The sequence below is a fragment of the Arachis ipaensis genome, chromosome B3 (genome assembly GCF_059453495.1).
Source record: "Arachis ipaensis isolate K30076 ecotype BB chromosome B3, ASM5945349v1, whole genome shotgun sequence".
Lineage (NCBI taxonomy): Eukaryota > Viridiplantae > Streptophyta > Magnoliopsida > Fabales > Fabaceae > Arachis > Arachis ipaensis.
Window position 1 is genome coordinate 125565740 of NC_142438.1, and position 13694 is coordinate 125579433.

General features: G+C 35.9%; 1 protein-coding gene across 2 annotated transcripts in view; it reads left to right on the forward strand.

The window, feature by feature from the left end:
• The window catches only part of LOC107630991 (callose synthase 5-like), a 31027-nt gene that overhangs the window by 15061 nt on the left and 2272 nt on the right, over nucleotides 1-13694 (forward strand). The window contains exons 27-38 of one of the 2 annotated variants that reach the window (XM_088508105.1): nucleotides 10200-10317; nucleotides 10405-10556; nucleotides 10946-11055; nucleotides 11227-11352; nucleotides 11425-11493; nucleotides 11608-11797; nucleotides 11916-12027; nucleotides 12117-12236; nucleotides 12319-12434; nucleotides 12511-12594; nucleotides 13119-13231; nucleotides 13345-13574. In XM_088508105.1, the coding sequence (XP_088364231.1) occupies nucleotides 10200-10317; nucleotides 10405-10556; nucleotides 10946-11055; nucleotides 11227-11352; nucleotides 11425-11493; nucleotides 11608-11797; nucleotides 11916-12027; nucleotides 12117-12236; nucleotides 12319-12434; nucleotides 12511-12594; nucleotides 13119-13231; nucleotides 13345-13574 (1540 nt within the window). The remainder of the gene's footprint in view (nucleotides 1-10199; nucleotides 10318-10404; nucleotides 10557-10945; nucleotides 11056-11226; nucleotides 11353-11424; nucleotides 11494-11607; nucleotides 11798-11915; nucleotides 12028-12116; nucleotides 12237-12318; nucleotides 12435-12510; nucleotides 12595-13118; nucleotides 13232-13344; nucleotides 13575-13694) is intronic. The other variant, XM_088508106.1, reaches the window with a different exon arrangement.

A 13694-nucleotide genomic window follows, 5' to 3' on the forward strand; every position in this document is an offset into this window, starting at 1 on the left:
AAACAAAACACCTTTTAAATTTAACTTTAGTTTACACATATTTAATTTAATTCTACAAAATATAATAATTTTTAATATTTATTATATACTATCATTGATGCGCGGGTCTCATTCTAGTTATAGTAAAAGAGTATTTTACTGTTATCACACTCTATTATAATTATGATTGAATATAGTGGATATTTTTTGGAGTTTTTTCGATAATTTTGGAGTTTTTACGTTAAATTGAGGGTGTTATTCTGTTGCTGACATAGTATACATATTTCAGTGTTCATTGTACGGATACTGTTTACGGTATAGTATTGGAAGAGTTTCAGGTATACCGGAAATACAGGTGTTCCAGTTGTTTTAACCGTAGATTTCAATTAATATATATTATATATATTTTTTATAATTTAGATCAACGGTTAAAATAACTGAAACACCGGTATTTTCGGTATACCTGAAATTTTTCTTATAGTATTATTTACCTATATAATTATCATTCACCTGTACGAAATGACAACGTTTACAGTTTTACTTGTTGTATTTACTGGTGGTATTCTACATCAGTTTTGGTGCGCTTCCACTCACGCTCATAGGGTTTAGTATGCTAGGAGTGTACCTGATTCTAATTATCTCTAACAAGTGATATCAGAGCCATTTAGTTTCAGGGTAAACATCAATCTAAATATGCTCTGTAATTACAGTATTGCCTGATCTTTCACATCAGAAAAGAGTTGTTCTTTGTTATTAGAAAAATATTCTTGATTTCAAATCCAAGATGTCGGTACCAAAATTTGCAATGAAGAAACTTGACGGTTCAAATGATTTAGCTTGTGGAAGTTGAAGGTGGAGTCTCTACTAGACCATTATGGTATAGTAGATGCACTGCAAGCTGATGTAAATTGCCAGCGACATTTTCTTAAAAAGAAAAGAAAGAGGCAATGGCCAAAGCACGGAGCACTATATGACTAAGTCTTGTAGACAATGCCTTGAGAGAGGATATGAAAGAAATAACTGTTGATTCTTTATGAAGACTGCAGAGAATAAATAGTCTATAAAGACCTTACCCAATAAGTTATATCAATAGGATCGATTGTACACCTTCAACTATGCATTGTACACCTTCAAGTATGCAGGAAACAAGGCAAACTCAGAACATATAGATGACTTCAATAGAATGATATCCAATGTTGGAGAATCTAGACTAATAGGAGAAGATGTTGATCAAGCCATAATCTTGTTGACGTCACTACCTTTCTCATACGATAATTTTTATGATACCGTGTTATATGGTAGATATGAAATTACAGTACAAAATCAAAGATGTACCGATGACAAAAGAATATTAGAAATTAGTGTCTGGATCCACTATTGAATCACCAGCAGATGAATTGTGCGTGACAAAAGGACGTAATAAAGAAAGAAGATCTACAAGCTTGAGTAAGAAAAGATCAAAGTCCAAGAAGCACAACTCTGTTAAGTGCTTTCATTGCTAACAATTGGGACACATTAGAAGAAATTGCCCACAAAGGATGGAGAAATGAAAAAGTTCTGCATGATACTAGTTCTACTCGAATTGTATTTACTGATAACTGCAGAGATGAGTGGATCATGGATTTTGGCGCCATATGACACCTAAGAAAGATCTTTTCACTTCCTACAAAAATAGAGAAGGAAAGGTTAGGTTGAGAGATAACAAACTATCCCAGTTATAGGTGAAGGAAAGGTATGAATCACATTAGATGATTGTACTAGTATATTGATTAATTCATGGCACGTACCAGAACTAGTAAAAATCTGACTTCCTTGAGTGCCCTTGTCAATAAGGATTACAAATTCATTGGTGAAGGCAATTTCTTGAAAGTATTAAAAGGCTCAATGGTGGTAATGAAAGGAAAGCTTCATGGTAGGATCTATCTATTGCAGAAGACCATAGGTAGCGAAAATGCTGTTGTTTTATCCTCGAAGAAAGGTGATAACGATGCTACACGACTATGGCATATGAGACTTGGTCACATGAGTGATAAAAGAATATCCATACTTACTAGTAAAGGCATGCTGAAATGCCTGAAGAGTTGTAAACTTGGTTTCTGTGAAAACTGTGTCTTTGAAAATCAAAACGAGTCAAGTTCAACTCCTATAAACATAATAGCAAGGGGATATTGGAATATGTCCACTCAGACGTTTGGGCCCCTCCCCTTGTCAACTCGCTAGGTGAAGCTCGTTATTTCCTCGCATTGATCGATGATTATACCAGAAAGGTCTAGATTTATTTTTTGAAGAAAAAAGATGAAGTGTTCGGCAAATTCAAGCAATGGAAGGCCATGGTCGAGAAACAAATCAGGCATTTAGTCAAGAGACTAAGAACCGGCAATGGCGAAGAGTTTTTCCATCAAGAATTTGCAAAGCTCTATAGAAATACTAATATAGTGAGGCACCAAATTGTACCTCCACGGGAGTCACTCCCGCTAAGCCGAGGCTTGAGGTTGGTGAAGCATTATGATTTCTTTGTTTTATATTTTAATATTTTATATTATAAATAGTTTAAATATAATAGTTTGAAATATTAGAGGTGCTTCTAATAAGTTAATCCGGGTGAATTGTATAGAGCTGGTTAGGAAATTTAAACTTGTAATTTTTATTGTGGTTGAAATTCACTGTCATTTTCAACACTTGAAACTGTTGTGGGAAAGACTTGGTTATCACTCTATTGGTATAGTGGAGGCGTCAGGACATAAGGGAGGTATCTGGTTCCTTTTTGCAATGCAGAGTGCTCACTGCAAATGTGTTGATGTTTTCGATCAGTGTGTTACAGTTGAGGTTTAGGTAAATAATGTGATTTGGAGGTGTAGTGATATCTATAATAGTCCTCAGTTTAATACTAGAGTTCTGTTATGGGATTATCTTGTTACTTAGTCTTTGTCTTTCTGCGGGTCATGGATTGTTCTTGGTGATTTTAATGAAGTACTATTCTCTCACGAATCTAAGGGTTGCCTCTTCTCGAGTCGCTATGTAGATCAGCTTGCTGCCTCTCTAGGGGATAGTAATCTATTTGACTTGAAGACTATTGGAAGACGATTTTCTTGGTACAAAAGGGTTAAAAATGGTGTTGAGGTGGTTAAAAAACTTGACCGGGTCTGTATCAACAGTGGATGGTTATCTCTCTTCCTAGAGGCTTACGCAGAAATTTTAAATAGGCTTCAATCTGATCATTGTCCTATCCTAATACGTTGTACAGGTCGTCTCCAACTGAAAAAGAATAGATCTTTTTGGCTTATTGCAGCTTGGTCAACTCATCCGGAGTATAGAGATATTGTGAACCAGTCATGGCAGGCTGGCTGCAGAGAGATGCATGGCAAGCTTTTAAAAGTGTAGAAGAATTCTTTGGAGTTTAATTCTAAAGTGTTCGGCAACATTTTCGTTAGGAAATGCAAATTGGAGAGACAGATTAATTTCCTTCAGAAGCGACTAGAAGTAATGAAAGATTTGTCTATGCGGCAAAAAGAACAACAACTGATTGAGGAATTTAATAACACGCTTGTGCAGGAGAAACTTCTATGGTTTCAGAAATCCAAAGAGCAGTGGGTAAAATTCGAAGATAGAAATACCAAGTTCTTTCATGTCCAGACTCTTGTGCGGAGAAAGCATAATAAGATTCATGATCTCTTTCTTTAAGCTGGGGTGTGGGAAACGGATCCGGAGGTCCTCAGAAGGGAAGCTGAATCCTTTTATAAATGCCTATTCTGCTAGTCAGAGGATGTAGATTTAGTTTGTCTTGGTGAAGTGCCGCTACCTTCCTTGAATGATGAAGCTTGTTGTAGCCTCACAGTTCCAGTTACTCTGGAAGAAGTTAAGTCGGCTTTTTCCAGTATGCATTCTTTTAAGGCGTCGGGCCCTGATGGGTTTCAGGCTTTCTTCTTTAAAGAATACTGGGAGATTGTTAGTTTTGATGTTTGGACTATGGTTCGTCATGCGTTCTCTGGTTTGGATATGAATCCAAGGATGATGGAAACTCTTGTGGTTCTTATTCCGAAGGTAGAAAACCTGGTTTTCATGAAGGATTTTTGACCTATTAGTCTCTGTAATGTGGTTTACAAAGTTATAACGAAGGTCCTGGTCAATAGACTTCGTCCCCATCTCAAAAGATATTGTTGGGCGCTTTCAAGGAGGGTTTATCCCGGGGAGAGAAACCACAGACAACATCATTGTAGCACAAGATGTTCTCCATTTCATGAAAAAGACAAAGTCAAAGAAAGGCACCTTGGCTTTTAAGATTGATCTAGAGAAAGCATACGATAGACTTGGATTTGGGGTTTTTGAAACAAACCGTTGTGAGTTTTGGCTCTCTTCCTCCGACAGTCAATCTGATTATGCGTTGTGTCATTGCTTCCTCACTGTCTATCCTCTGGAATGGGGATAGATTAAATAGCTTCTCTCTGAGCAGGGGTCTTAGGTAAGAAGATCCTATATCACCATATCTGTTTGTATTGTGTATGGAGAGATTGTCCTGTTCTATTAATCAACAAGTTGATAGGGGCTTGTGGAAGCCGGTTGCAATTTCTAGAGGGGGTCCAAGAATTTCTCATTTGATGTTTGTCGATGGTTTGCTTCTTTTCTGTAAAGCCGAAAAATAGCAAGTTCAAACTGTGATGGTAGCTTTGGAAAATTTCTGCAGAGTCTCTAGGATAAAGGTTAATGTAGAGAAATCTAAAGCACTATGCTCCAGGAATGTTTCAGCGACAAGAAAAGAGATTTTTACTGGAATGTCCTCCATCAGATTCGTCCAGAACTTGGGTAAGTATTTAGGGGTGAACCTTAATCACTCTTGGGTGACATGCGCAACTTTCAACGATATTCTGGACAAGATTTGGGGAAGGCTAGCTAGCTGAAAAGGGAGATTGCTTAATAAGGTGGGCATACTCTGTTTGCTCAATTCGGTGGTGACTGCGATTCCTACTTACCGCATACAAGTATCTCTCTTCCCTAAAGGGGTAACTAATAAGATAAAATTCATGATGCAAAACTTTCTATGGAAGGGTCAAGCTGATGGTAGAGGCTTGAATCTAACTGGAAGGTGTTGGTCACCTACCCCTAAGAAGTTTAGGGGCCTGGTAATTAGAGATCCTTTTTATTCTAATATTGCTCTTTTTGGAAAGCTAGTTGGCAACTTTTTTACCATTCTGACAAGCTCTGGGTTGAACTGTTAAACGGAGAAATACCATTATTCTAAGGATGATTGTTTTAGTCGGTCTCGAGAAAGGGGATCTTATGTTTGGAAGAGTATATGTCGAGCTTGGGATATCCTAAAAGAAGGTTTTATTTGGTGCATTGGAGATTTGGAACAGAACTTTTGGTTTTCTAAATGGAGAAGAGAGGGACAGCTGTGTCATGAGATTGATTATATTCACATTTCTGATTCGGATCTCAGGATGTTGGACCTTTGGTCATCTGGATAGTGGAACCTTAAGAATATCTATTCTCCTCTAAATCAGTCTCTGGAAGCAACATTAACTCTTACAATCTGGATGTTCAAGCTGGTTCAGAGGTCGGTTGGTGTTGGACTGGTGTGGCTTCATGATACTTGTAGTGGTTATTTGTGACTTAGTAAGAAGATGTTTAGTTGGGAGGATAGGGGTAATTGGCTTTGGCTTTGGCGTTAACATGTTCCGGAAAAACACAAATTTTTGGCCTGGCTATGTTTTTGGGAGGCTCTTCCTACTGTTGCATTTCGTTTTAGGAGGGACATTTCACACACGGATAGTTGTCCACGATGTTTCTTAGGTCAGGAATCGATTTTACATTGCATTCGAGATTGTTTAAAAGCCTAGCTAGTTTGGCAAGCTTTGGGAATCTCCGGTCAACCAGTGGATTTGATGAGTTGGTTTATACATAATAGCAAACAGCGTCCCTTTAGATTCTTTTCTGGTCTCTGGTGGATTTGGCATTCGAGGAATAATGAGATTTTTCATCCTCACGAGTATTAGACCACAAACAAGGTGACTGGTATGGCTTTGTCCTTGGAAAAGGAGCTCCGAAATATTTTTGAGTTGCAACGACTGTCTATCTCCTCCACTATTAGTGGCTCTTGGATTCTCCCCTCAGTGGGTACCTTTAAGAGTAATTGTGATGCTAGCTATCCTGGCAATGGTGCTCGGGTTAGTTTTGCTTGTGTTAGCAGAGATTGGAAGGGAAGGTGGCAACGAGGCTGTTTGGGAACAATTGAGAGTCGTAGCATTTTGCAAGGAGTGTTGTTTGTTATTTGGAGAGGCTTTCTTTTAGCATGAGACTCGGGATAAAGAGACATTATATGTGAGACAGACTATATGGAGGCCTTTACTATTGTCAATAATTTACAGGATTGCTTTGGTTTTATTGATCATTTGGTGTTAAAAACCCGAGATATCATGTCTTGAAAATGGCGTGTTAATCTCTGGTTGATCTTAAGAGATGCAAATACAGTAGCAGACATCATGGCAAAGACTGCAATGAGGACCCTTTCTCTTCAAGTGAAGCTTCCATTGCCTTGAAAGGAGTTTGAGAATAGTATTCAGCAGGATTGTCTTTCTTAAGCAGTTTCTTGTTTATTTTTCTTTTCTTTCTTTGTTGTTGTTTGTTTTCTTTTAAGTCACAAGAGAAAAAAACACTACAGCAAAATGGAGTTGCAAAATAGATGAACATAACACTTCTGGAGCGTGCATGATGTATGCGACTCAATGCTGGTCTTCCCAAATCATTTTGGGCTAAGCAGTCAATACAGCTGCGTACCTGGTAAATCGATCTCTGTCGATTTGAAGATATTTAGTTTCCCTGCATATGCTTGTGTGAGTGATGGTAAACTTGAGGTAATGGCAAAAAGATGCATATTTCTAGGTTATACACGAGAGGTGAAAGACTACAATCTGTGGTGTACAAAAAAAGCATGTTCTCATAAGGTTATTGTCAGCAGAAATATCATTTTGACGAGGATGCAATGATAAATTAGAAGCATGAGTTTAAAGTAGATCAGGCAGACACAAATGATGGTGTCTAGAAGCTGGTAGAGTTAGAGTTTGACAATAGAAAGATAAAGCAAGAAAAGAAAATCAGCATAGTACCTCAGGTACTACTCAACCTGAAGTAGAACAACAAGATGAATCCAGTGATAGAGATAATGATCGAGAAATCAAAGAAGAAGAACCATACAGTATTGCAACCAGCAAAGAGAAAAGACAATCCATATGTTTCTTGTGCATATGATCCAGCGGAGGCAGATCCTATAGCCTTTGCATTGGATATGACAAATGATGTGGCAGGAGATGAATCTTCTTACCATCATGAAGTAATTAATAACAACGAGTCAAAGCAGTAGCTAGATACAATGAATGAGGAGATTGAATCTCTTCACAAAAATCAAACATGGAAACTGGTGAAACTTCCAAAGGGGAACATAGTGATTGGATGCAAATAGGTCTTCAAAAGAAAGAAAAAAATTCTTGGCATTGAATCTCCTAGGTTCAAGGCAAGAGTAGTAGCAAAAGGCTATACTCAGAAGGAGGGTATCGATTTCAATTAGATATTCTCTCATATTGTGAAGCATAGCTCTATCCAAGTCTTGTTAGCTACTATACAAATATGCTTGACTTAGAGTTTGAACAGTTTGATGTAAAAACACCTTTCTTACATGGTGAGTGAGAAGAAACAATCCACATGAGTCAACCAGAAGGATTAATAGATCCTGCGAAGAAAGATTATGTTTGCTTGTTGAAAAGTCACTATATGACTTGAAGCAATTCCCTAGGCAATGGAATAAAAGTTTGAAGCTTTTATGATTATTGTTGGTTATAACATAAACTAATATGATAATTGCATCTACTCTAAGGATCTTCTAGATGGTTCGTGAATTTATCTGTTATTATATGTTGATGATATACTAATTGCAATGATAAAGCTAAAATTAGTATGTTAAAAACTCAATTGGAAAAGGAATTTGAGATGAAGGACTTGGGTGCAGTAAAAGAAATTCTGGGAATGGAAATTCATAGGGAGAGGTATTGTAGTACATTGTATTTAACACAATAGGGTTACATTATAAAAGTACTACAACGCTTCAATATGAATCAAGTTAAACCAGTTAGAATTCCATTAGCTGCTCATTTTAAGTTATTCTCAAAAGAATGCCCGAAAAGTGAGGATGAGTTAGAGCTTATGTCTCGTAAACCATATTCTAGTGTTGTTGGTAGTCATGTATGTCATGGTATGCACTCGACCACATATTTCGTAGGCAGTAAGTGTAGTCAGCAGATTTATAAACAATTCTGTAAAGGTACACTGAAAAACTGTGAAATGAACTGAGGTATTTGTAAGATTCTACAGATGTATGTTTAGTGTTTAATGGTCAGAAAAATTGTGAAGTTGTCGGCTATGTTGATTTTGATTATGCAAGTGATCTAGATAAAAGGATATCAATAACAGGTTATATCTTTACAATTTTTGGATATACTATTAGTTGAAAGATGATGTTGCAATCTATGTTGCATTCGACAACTGAAGCTAAGTATATGGCTAGTGGAGGAACTAAAAATTTTATATGAGGGGCCAAATTAAAAATAAAATAAATTAAAATATAATATAATATAAGTTAACAAATTATAATTTATAATATGTATGTCAAGTCAATAATTATATTATAAAGTAGTTACATTCAGCAACATACCTGAAAACTTTAGTATTTATAAATTTTTTGGTAATGCTTCATACAACTAAAATAATCCGTTATCATATTTGAAGTGAATTTTAAAATAGTATTTTTTTTAATATATAAAATGATGTAATTTGTTTAAAATTTATATTTCATTTTTGTTTAAAATACCTTATTTTAATATTTTTCATATCTACAGAAGCACATTTAGTTGTTGCTGTAGTATGAAGAAAAAAATTTAATTTTTTTATGAAAAATGCATAAGAAAACAATGGCCCCCATAGATCCGCCACTCTATATGGCATTGTTGTCAAAGAAAGTATTTGGACGTGTGGTCTTTTGAATAGTTTTGAATTGAGTCAAGAGGTTATTGTACATTGTGATAGTCAAAGTATTACTCACTTGACTAAGAATCCAATCTATCATAAAACCACTGAGCACATTGTTGTCGGACTTTATTTTATCCAAAAAAAGTATTAATATTGGAGTTGTTATTTAGAAGATAGCTATAACTGAGAATCCTCAAACATGATGACCAAATCACTACCAATTAGCAAATTTAAAAATTGTTTAAACTTGGTCAATGTTCGGAGAAGATGAAGACTATTGCAAAATGCAAGCCAAAGTGGAGATCGTTAAAACCGTGTGTGTGGCTTGTCTTTTTGCAATAAAAGTCAACATTATTGGCTAGTAAAATAAAAGGAAAAAACGGTGCAAATAGCCACTGAATTGAAGAAGAAAAAGTTGGCACTACAGCTGTTTTCAATTTTTTTTCTATCAATAGAACCCTTCATATATAAAGCATTGTTCCTCCTCCAAAATAGAAGCAATTTATAGTTTCTGCGAAATAAATTCTCAGTAAGATCATGGTGAGTTAAAGAAAACAAACTACATGAGTCAGAAGGATTTATAGATTCAGAGAAGAACGATCATGTTTATTTGTTGAAAAAGTTATTATATGACTTAAAGTAATTTCCTAAGCAATGGAACAAGAATTTTGATGCTTTTATGATTATTGTTGGTTATAACAGAAAATCAATATGATAATTGTATCTACTCTAAAGAATTTTTAGATGGTTCGCAAATTTATCTGCTATTGTATGTTGATGATATGCTAATTGCAATGATAAAGTTGAAATTAGAGTGTTATGAGGAGTAAATACTGGATTTTAGGTAGATTTTTTAGTATCCATTAGTTACTACAAATTGTAATAAAAGAGTATTCTACTATGATCATACTATTTTATAGTTAGGATTGAATATAGTGAATATTTTTCGGAGTTTGGCCCATAGGTTTTCTCCGATAATTTTAAAGTTTTTGCACGTTAAATTGAGAATGTTATTCGATTGGTGACATAGTATGTATTTGCTTATTGTATTTTCTGATGATAGTCTAAATCAATTTTGGTGCGCTCATGCTCATGCTAATAATGTTTAATAAGCTAGGCGGGTGTGTGACTCTAATTATCCCTAACAAACAATACCTATGACTCTTCCAATAAAAATAACAATCTCTTTTAATTGTGTTGCTCATAAGTGAGTTGGCAGAACTTAATCAAAGTAGCAAGGATACTGGACGACAAGTTTTTGCTGGTACTGAGGTAAAACCTGCTATAGTGTACCCTCCTGTGGTTACAGCACAATGGGAGGAACAGGTACTTAGTAATGAAATCACCATCGAATTCTTTTTTTTTTTCTTGATTATATATATCATTAAGCAATGATCATTACGGTTGTTTCAGATAAGACGTCTTTATCTAGTATTGACTGTGAGGGAATCTGCCAATGAGGTTCCAACAAATGGTGAAGTACGGAGAAGGATTGCATTCTTTTCCAATTCATTGTTCATGGAGATGCCACGTGCTCCACCTGTTCGTGAAATGCTCTCATTCAGGTCTGGTGCAGTTTCCTTAATATTTGGCCACAGAGATATATGTCCATCTTATCTTAGTAGGGATTAGAAATTGCACCCGCTGATCACCAATAAAAAAGGGGATTAGAAATTGCAGGAAAATGATGCTCTTATTATGCACACAAAACTACGCAAATTGAATGTCAACATCCTCACATCTAAGCCATGTCTATCCATGTCATATGATGTTTTCCTTTAACTGTGATGACTTCAAATATTGAAGGATTATCAGATATCTCAAATATCGGGCATAAAATCATTTAAGTTATGTGATATTCTATTTTTCAAGGAGCTGCTATTGATGCATAAAATTCAAATGTGAGCACTCTAAGGCTGTCTTGTGCTTATGGAGCTCTTTTTCTTCTTTCCAGTGTCCTAACGCCATACTATAGTGAAGAGACTGTATTTTCTAAGAATGACCTTGAGATTGAGAATGAAGATGGCGTGTCAATCATATATTACCTGCAAAAGATCTTCCCTGGTTTGTGATAATTCACAATATAGCTTTGTTTGTATTCATTCCATTTTCCTTTTTTAGGGTACATACTGTATTTTAATATAAGTGAGGTGGATAACCTTCAGTTCTCACTTTAAAAACAAACCCCACTATAGAGGGTCTTTATCCATTTTGATAATTTAGTAATTTTGCCAGATGAGTGGAATAACTTCATGGAGCGACTTGAGTGTAAGAAAGATAGTGAGGTATGGGAGAAAGATGAGAATGTATTGCAGTTACGTCACTGGGCGTCGTTGAGAGGACAAACTCTTAGTAGGACAGGTACATGATGATGACTCCCCTTCCCCGCCTCTCATGCTGGATTTCATCCACTAATATTTTTCACTTATATAGTTAGGGGAATGATGTACTACCGGCGGGCTATAAAGCTCCAGGCATTTCTTGATATGGCTAACGAACAAGGTGATATTAAGCCTTTTTTTCAAAATTTCCTCACTTATGTGTAATCCGCTAGAAAGAAAATGTAGTAGTTATCTCCCCAAGATGATTTCATGATTTTTTCTGTCACGTGGGCAGAAATACTCGATGGCTATAAAGCTATTGCAGTTCCATCTGAGCAAGATAAAAAGAGTCATAAATCTCTATATGGCAATTTAGAGGCCATGGCTGACATGAAATTCACATACGTTGCTACCTGTCAAAACTATGGGAATCAGAAGCGCAGTGGAGACCGTCGTGCAACAGATATCCTGAATTTGATGGTTAAGTATGTTCTCCTATCAATAAATTAACTTGTGTTTCCTAAATCCAGTGTACATTTAGCTTTAATTTCCCAAATCCACTTGGCTTAATAACCTAATGTGTGCTTGCTTCTTCATTTGTAGCAATCCATCGCTTCGTGTAGCATATATTGACGAAGTTGAAGAAAGAGAGGGTGATAAAGTACAGAAAGTTTATTATTCTGTACTGATCAAAACTGTAGACAATCTTGACCAAGTAAGAGCATCTTGATACAAAAAAAAAAAAAGTATTGTTAATTACTGGTGGTTACTTTAGAATTGATTATTTCTGTATCTTCTCCGAAGGAAATATTTCGTATTAAACTTCCTGGTCCGGCAAAGTTAGGAGAAGGAAAGCCTGAAAACCAAAATCATGCAGTTATTTTTACCAGGGGAGAAGCTCTTCAGACTATTGACATGAACCAGGTAAAACATTATACATTTTTTTGAAACTCGTTTACGGTTATTTGGGGCATTTTAAACCAGGGCATTTGAAAATCTACTCTAGGATAACTACTTAGAAGAAGCTCTGAAGATGCGTAACCTTCTGGAAGAATTTCATGAGGATCATGGAGTGCACCCACCTAGCATTTTAGGTGTACGTGAACATATCTTTACTGGCAGGTGATGAATGTTCTACTTTGAGCTAATACATTGCCATCTTCAGATCCATCTTACTTAATTTCATGACCTGTTACAGTGTCTCCTCCTTGGCCTGGTTTATGTCAAATCAAGAAACTAGCTTTGTCACTATTGGTCAGAGAGTTCTTGCAAGACCCCTGAAGTAAGTTTTTATTTCTCCCCCCCCCCAAGTGATTACATTATGTTTATGACAGGGCAAATTGGTGACTTGTAATCCATGTCACGTACTCCATCATAGTAGGAGCATGCTTAGTTGTTGTAGTAGCAGTTATTAACTTCTTTTACTGTTTGAAGTGCTTGTTTTTCCCAGTGTGATAAATAAGCACCTTCTCACAAGCACATGGCTATTACCGCTTCACAAATTAAGGCAACAGTTTAAATGAAATCTACTCTAAATTTAAAGCATTTAAAAACTAATTTATCGAGTTAACTTATTCAAAGTATAGTTATTTTATCTTACTGATGAACTTTGTGCTTCCTCCCTATGTCTTGTTTGATTTCTTGTTTAAATGACATCTCCTGTGCTATTTGAACATTTGGAGACAATAATCATCAATATCTTCTACATTGTTGCATGCAAAGAAGGAATTTGGGGGGTGGAAAAAAGGAATACATGTAATACAGAATAGACATCATCCAGCTTATGATTTAGTTTTCCTATTGTAGGGTTCGGTTCCACTATGGTCATCCTGATGTTTTTGATAGAATTTTCCATTTCACCCGTGGAGGTTTCAGCAAGGCTTCTCGTGGCATCAATTTAAGTGAGGACATATTTGCTGGTAATGCTTTTGTAACATCTTTGTTTCTTTCTTCTTATTTTTTTTTATCATTTAGCTGGTATGTATTTGATATTTCTTTATTGGCCTTGTATCGTATGGCTTTGTCTATGTAGGATTCAACTCAACCCTAAGACGTGGAAACGTTACTCATCATGAATATATCCAAGTTGGAAAGGGTAGAGATGTTGGCCTCAATCAAATTTCTCTTTTTGAAGCTAAAGTGGCCTGTGGTAATGGAGAGCAGACACTAAGCAGGGATATATACCGGCTGGGGCATCGATTTGATTTTTTCCGAATGCTATCATTCTATTTTACAACTGTCGGATTTTATGTCAGCTCTATGGTAATGCTTAATGCTTTGCTTTAGGATTAATCAGAAAATTATCAAACATCTTTCATATAAAATAAGTCCAACTAATTTAAATAGATTATGGAAAATATACTTCTGCTCACTTGCCTATAT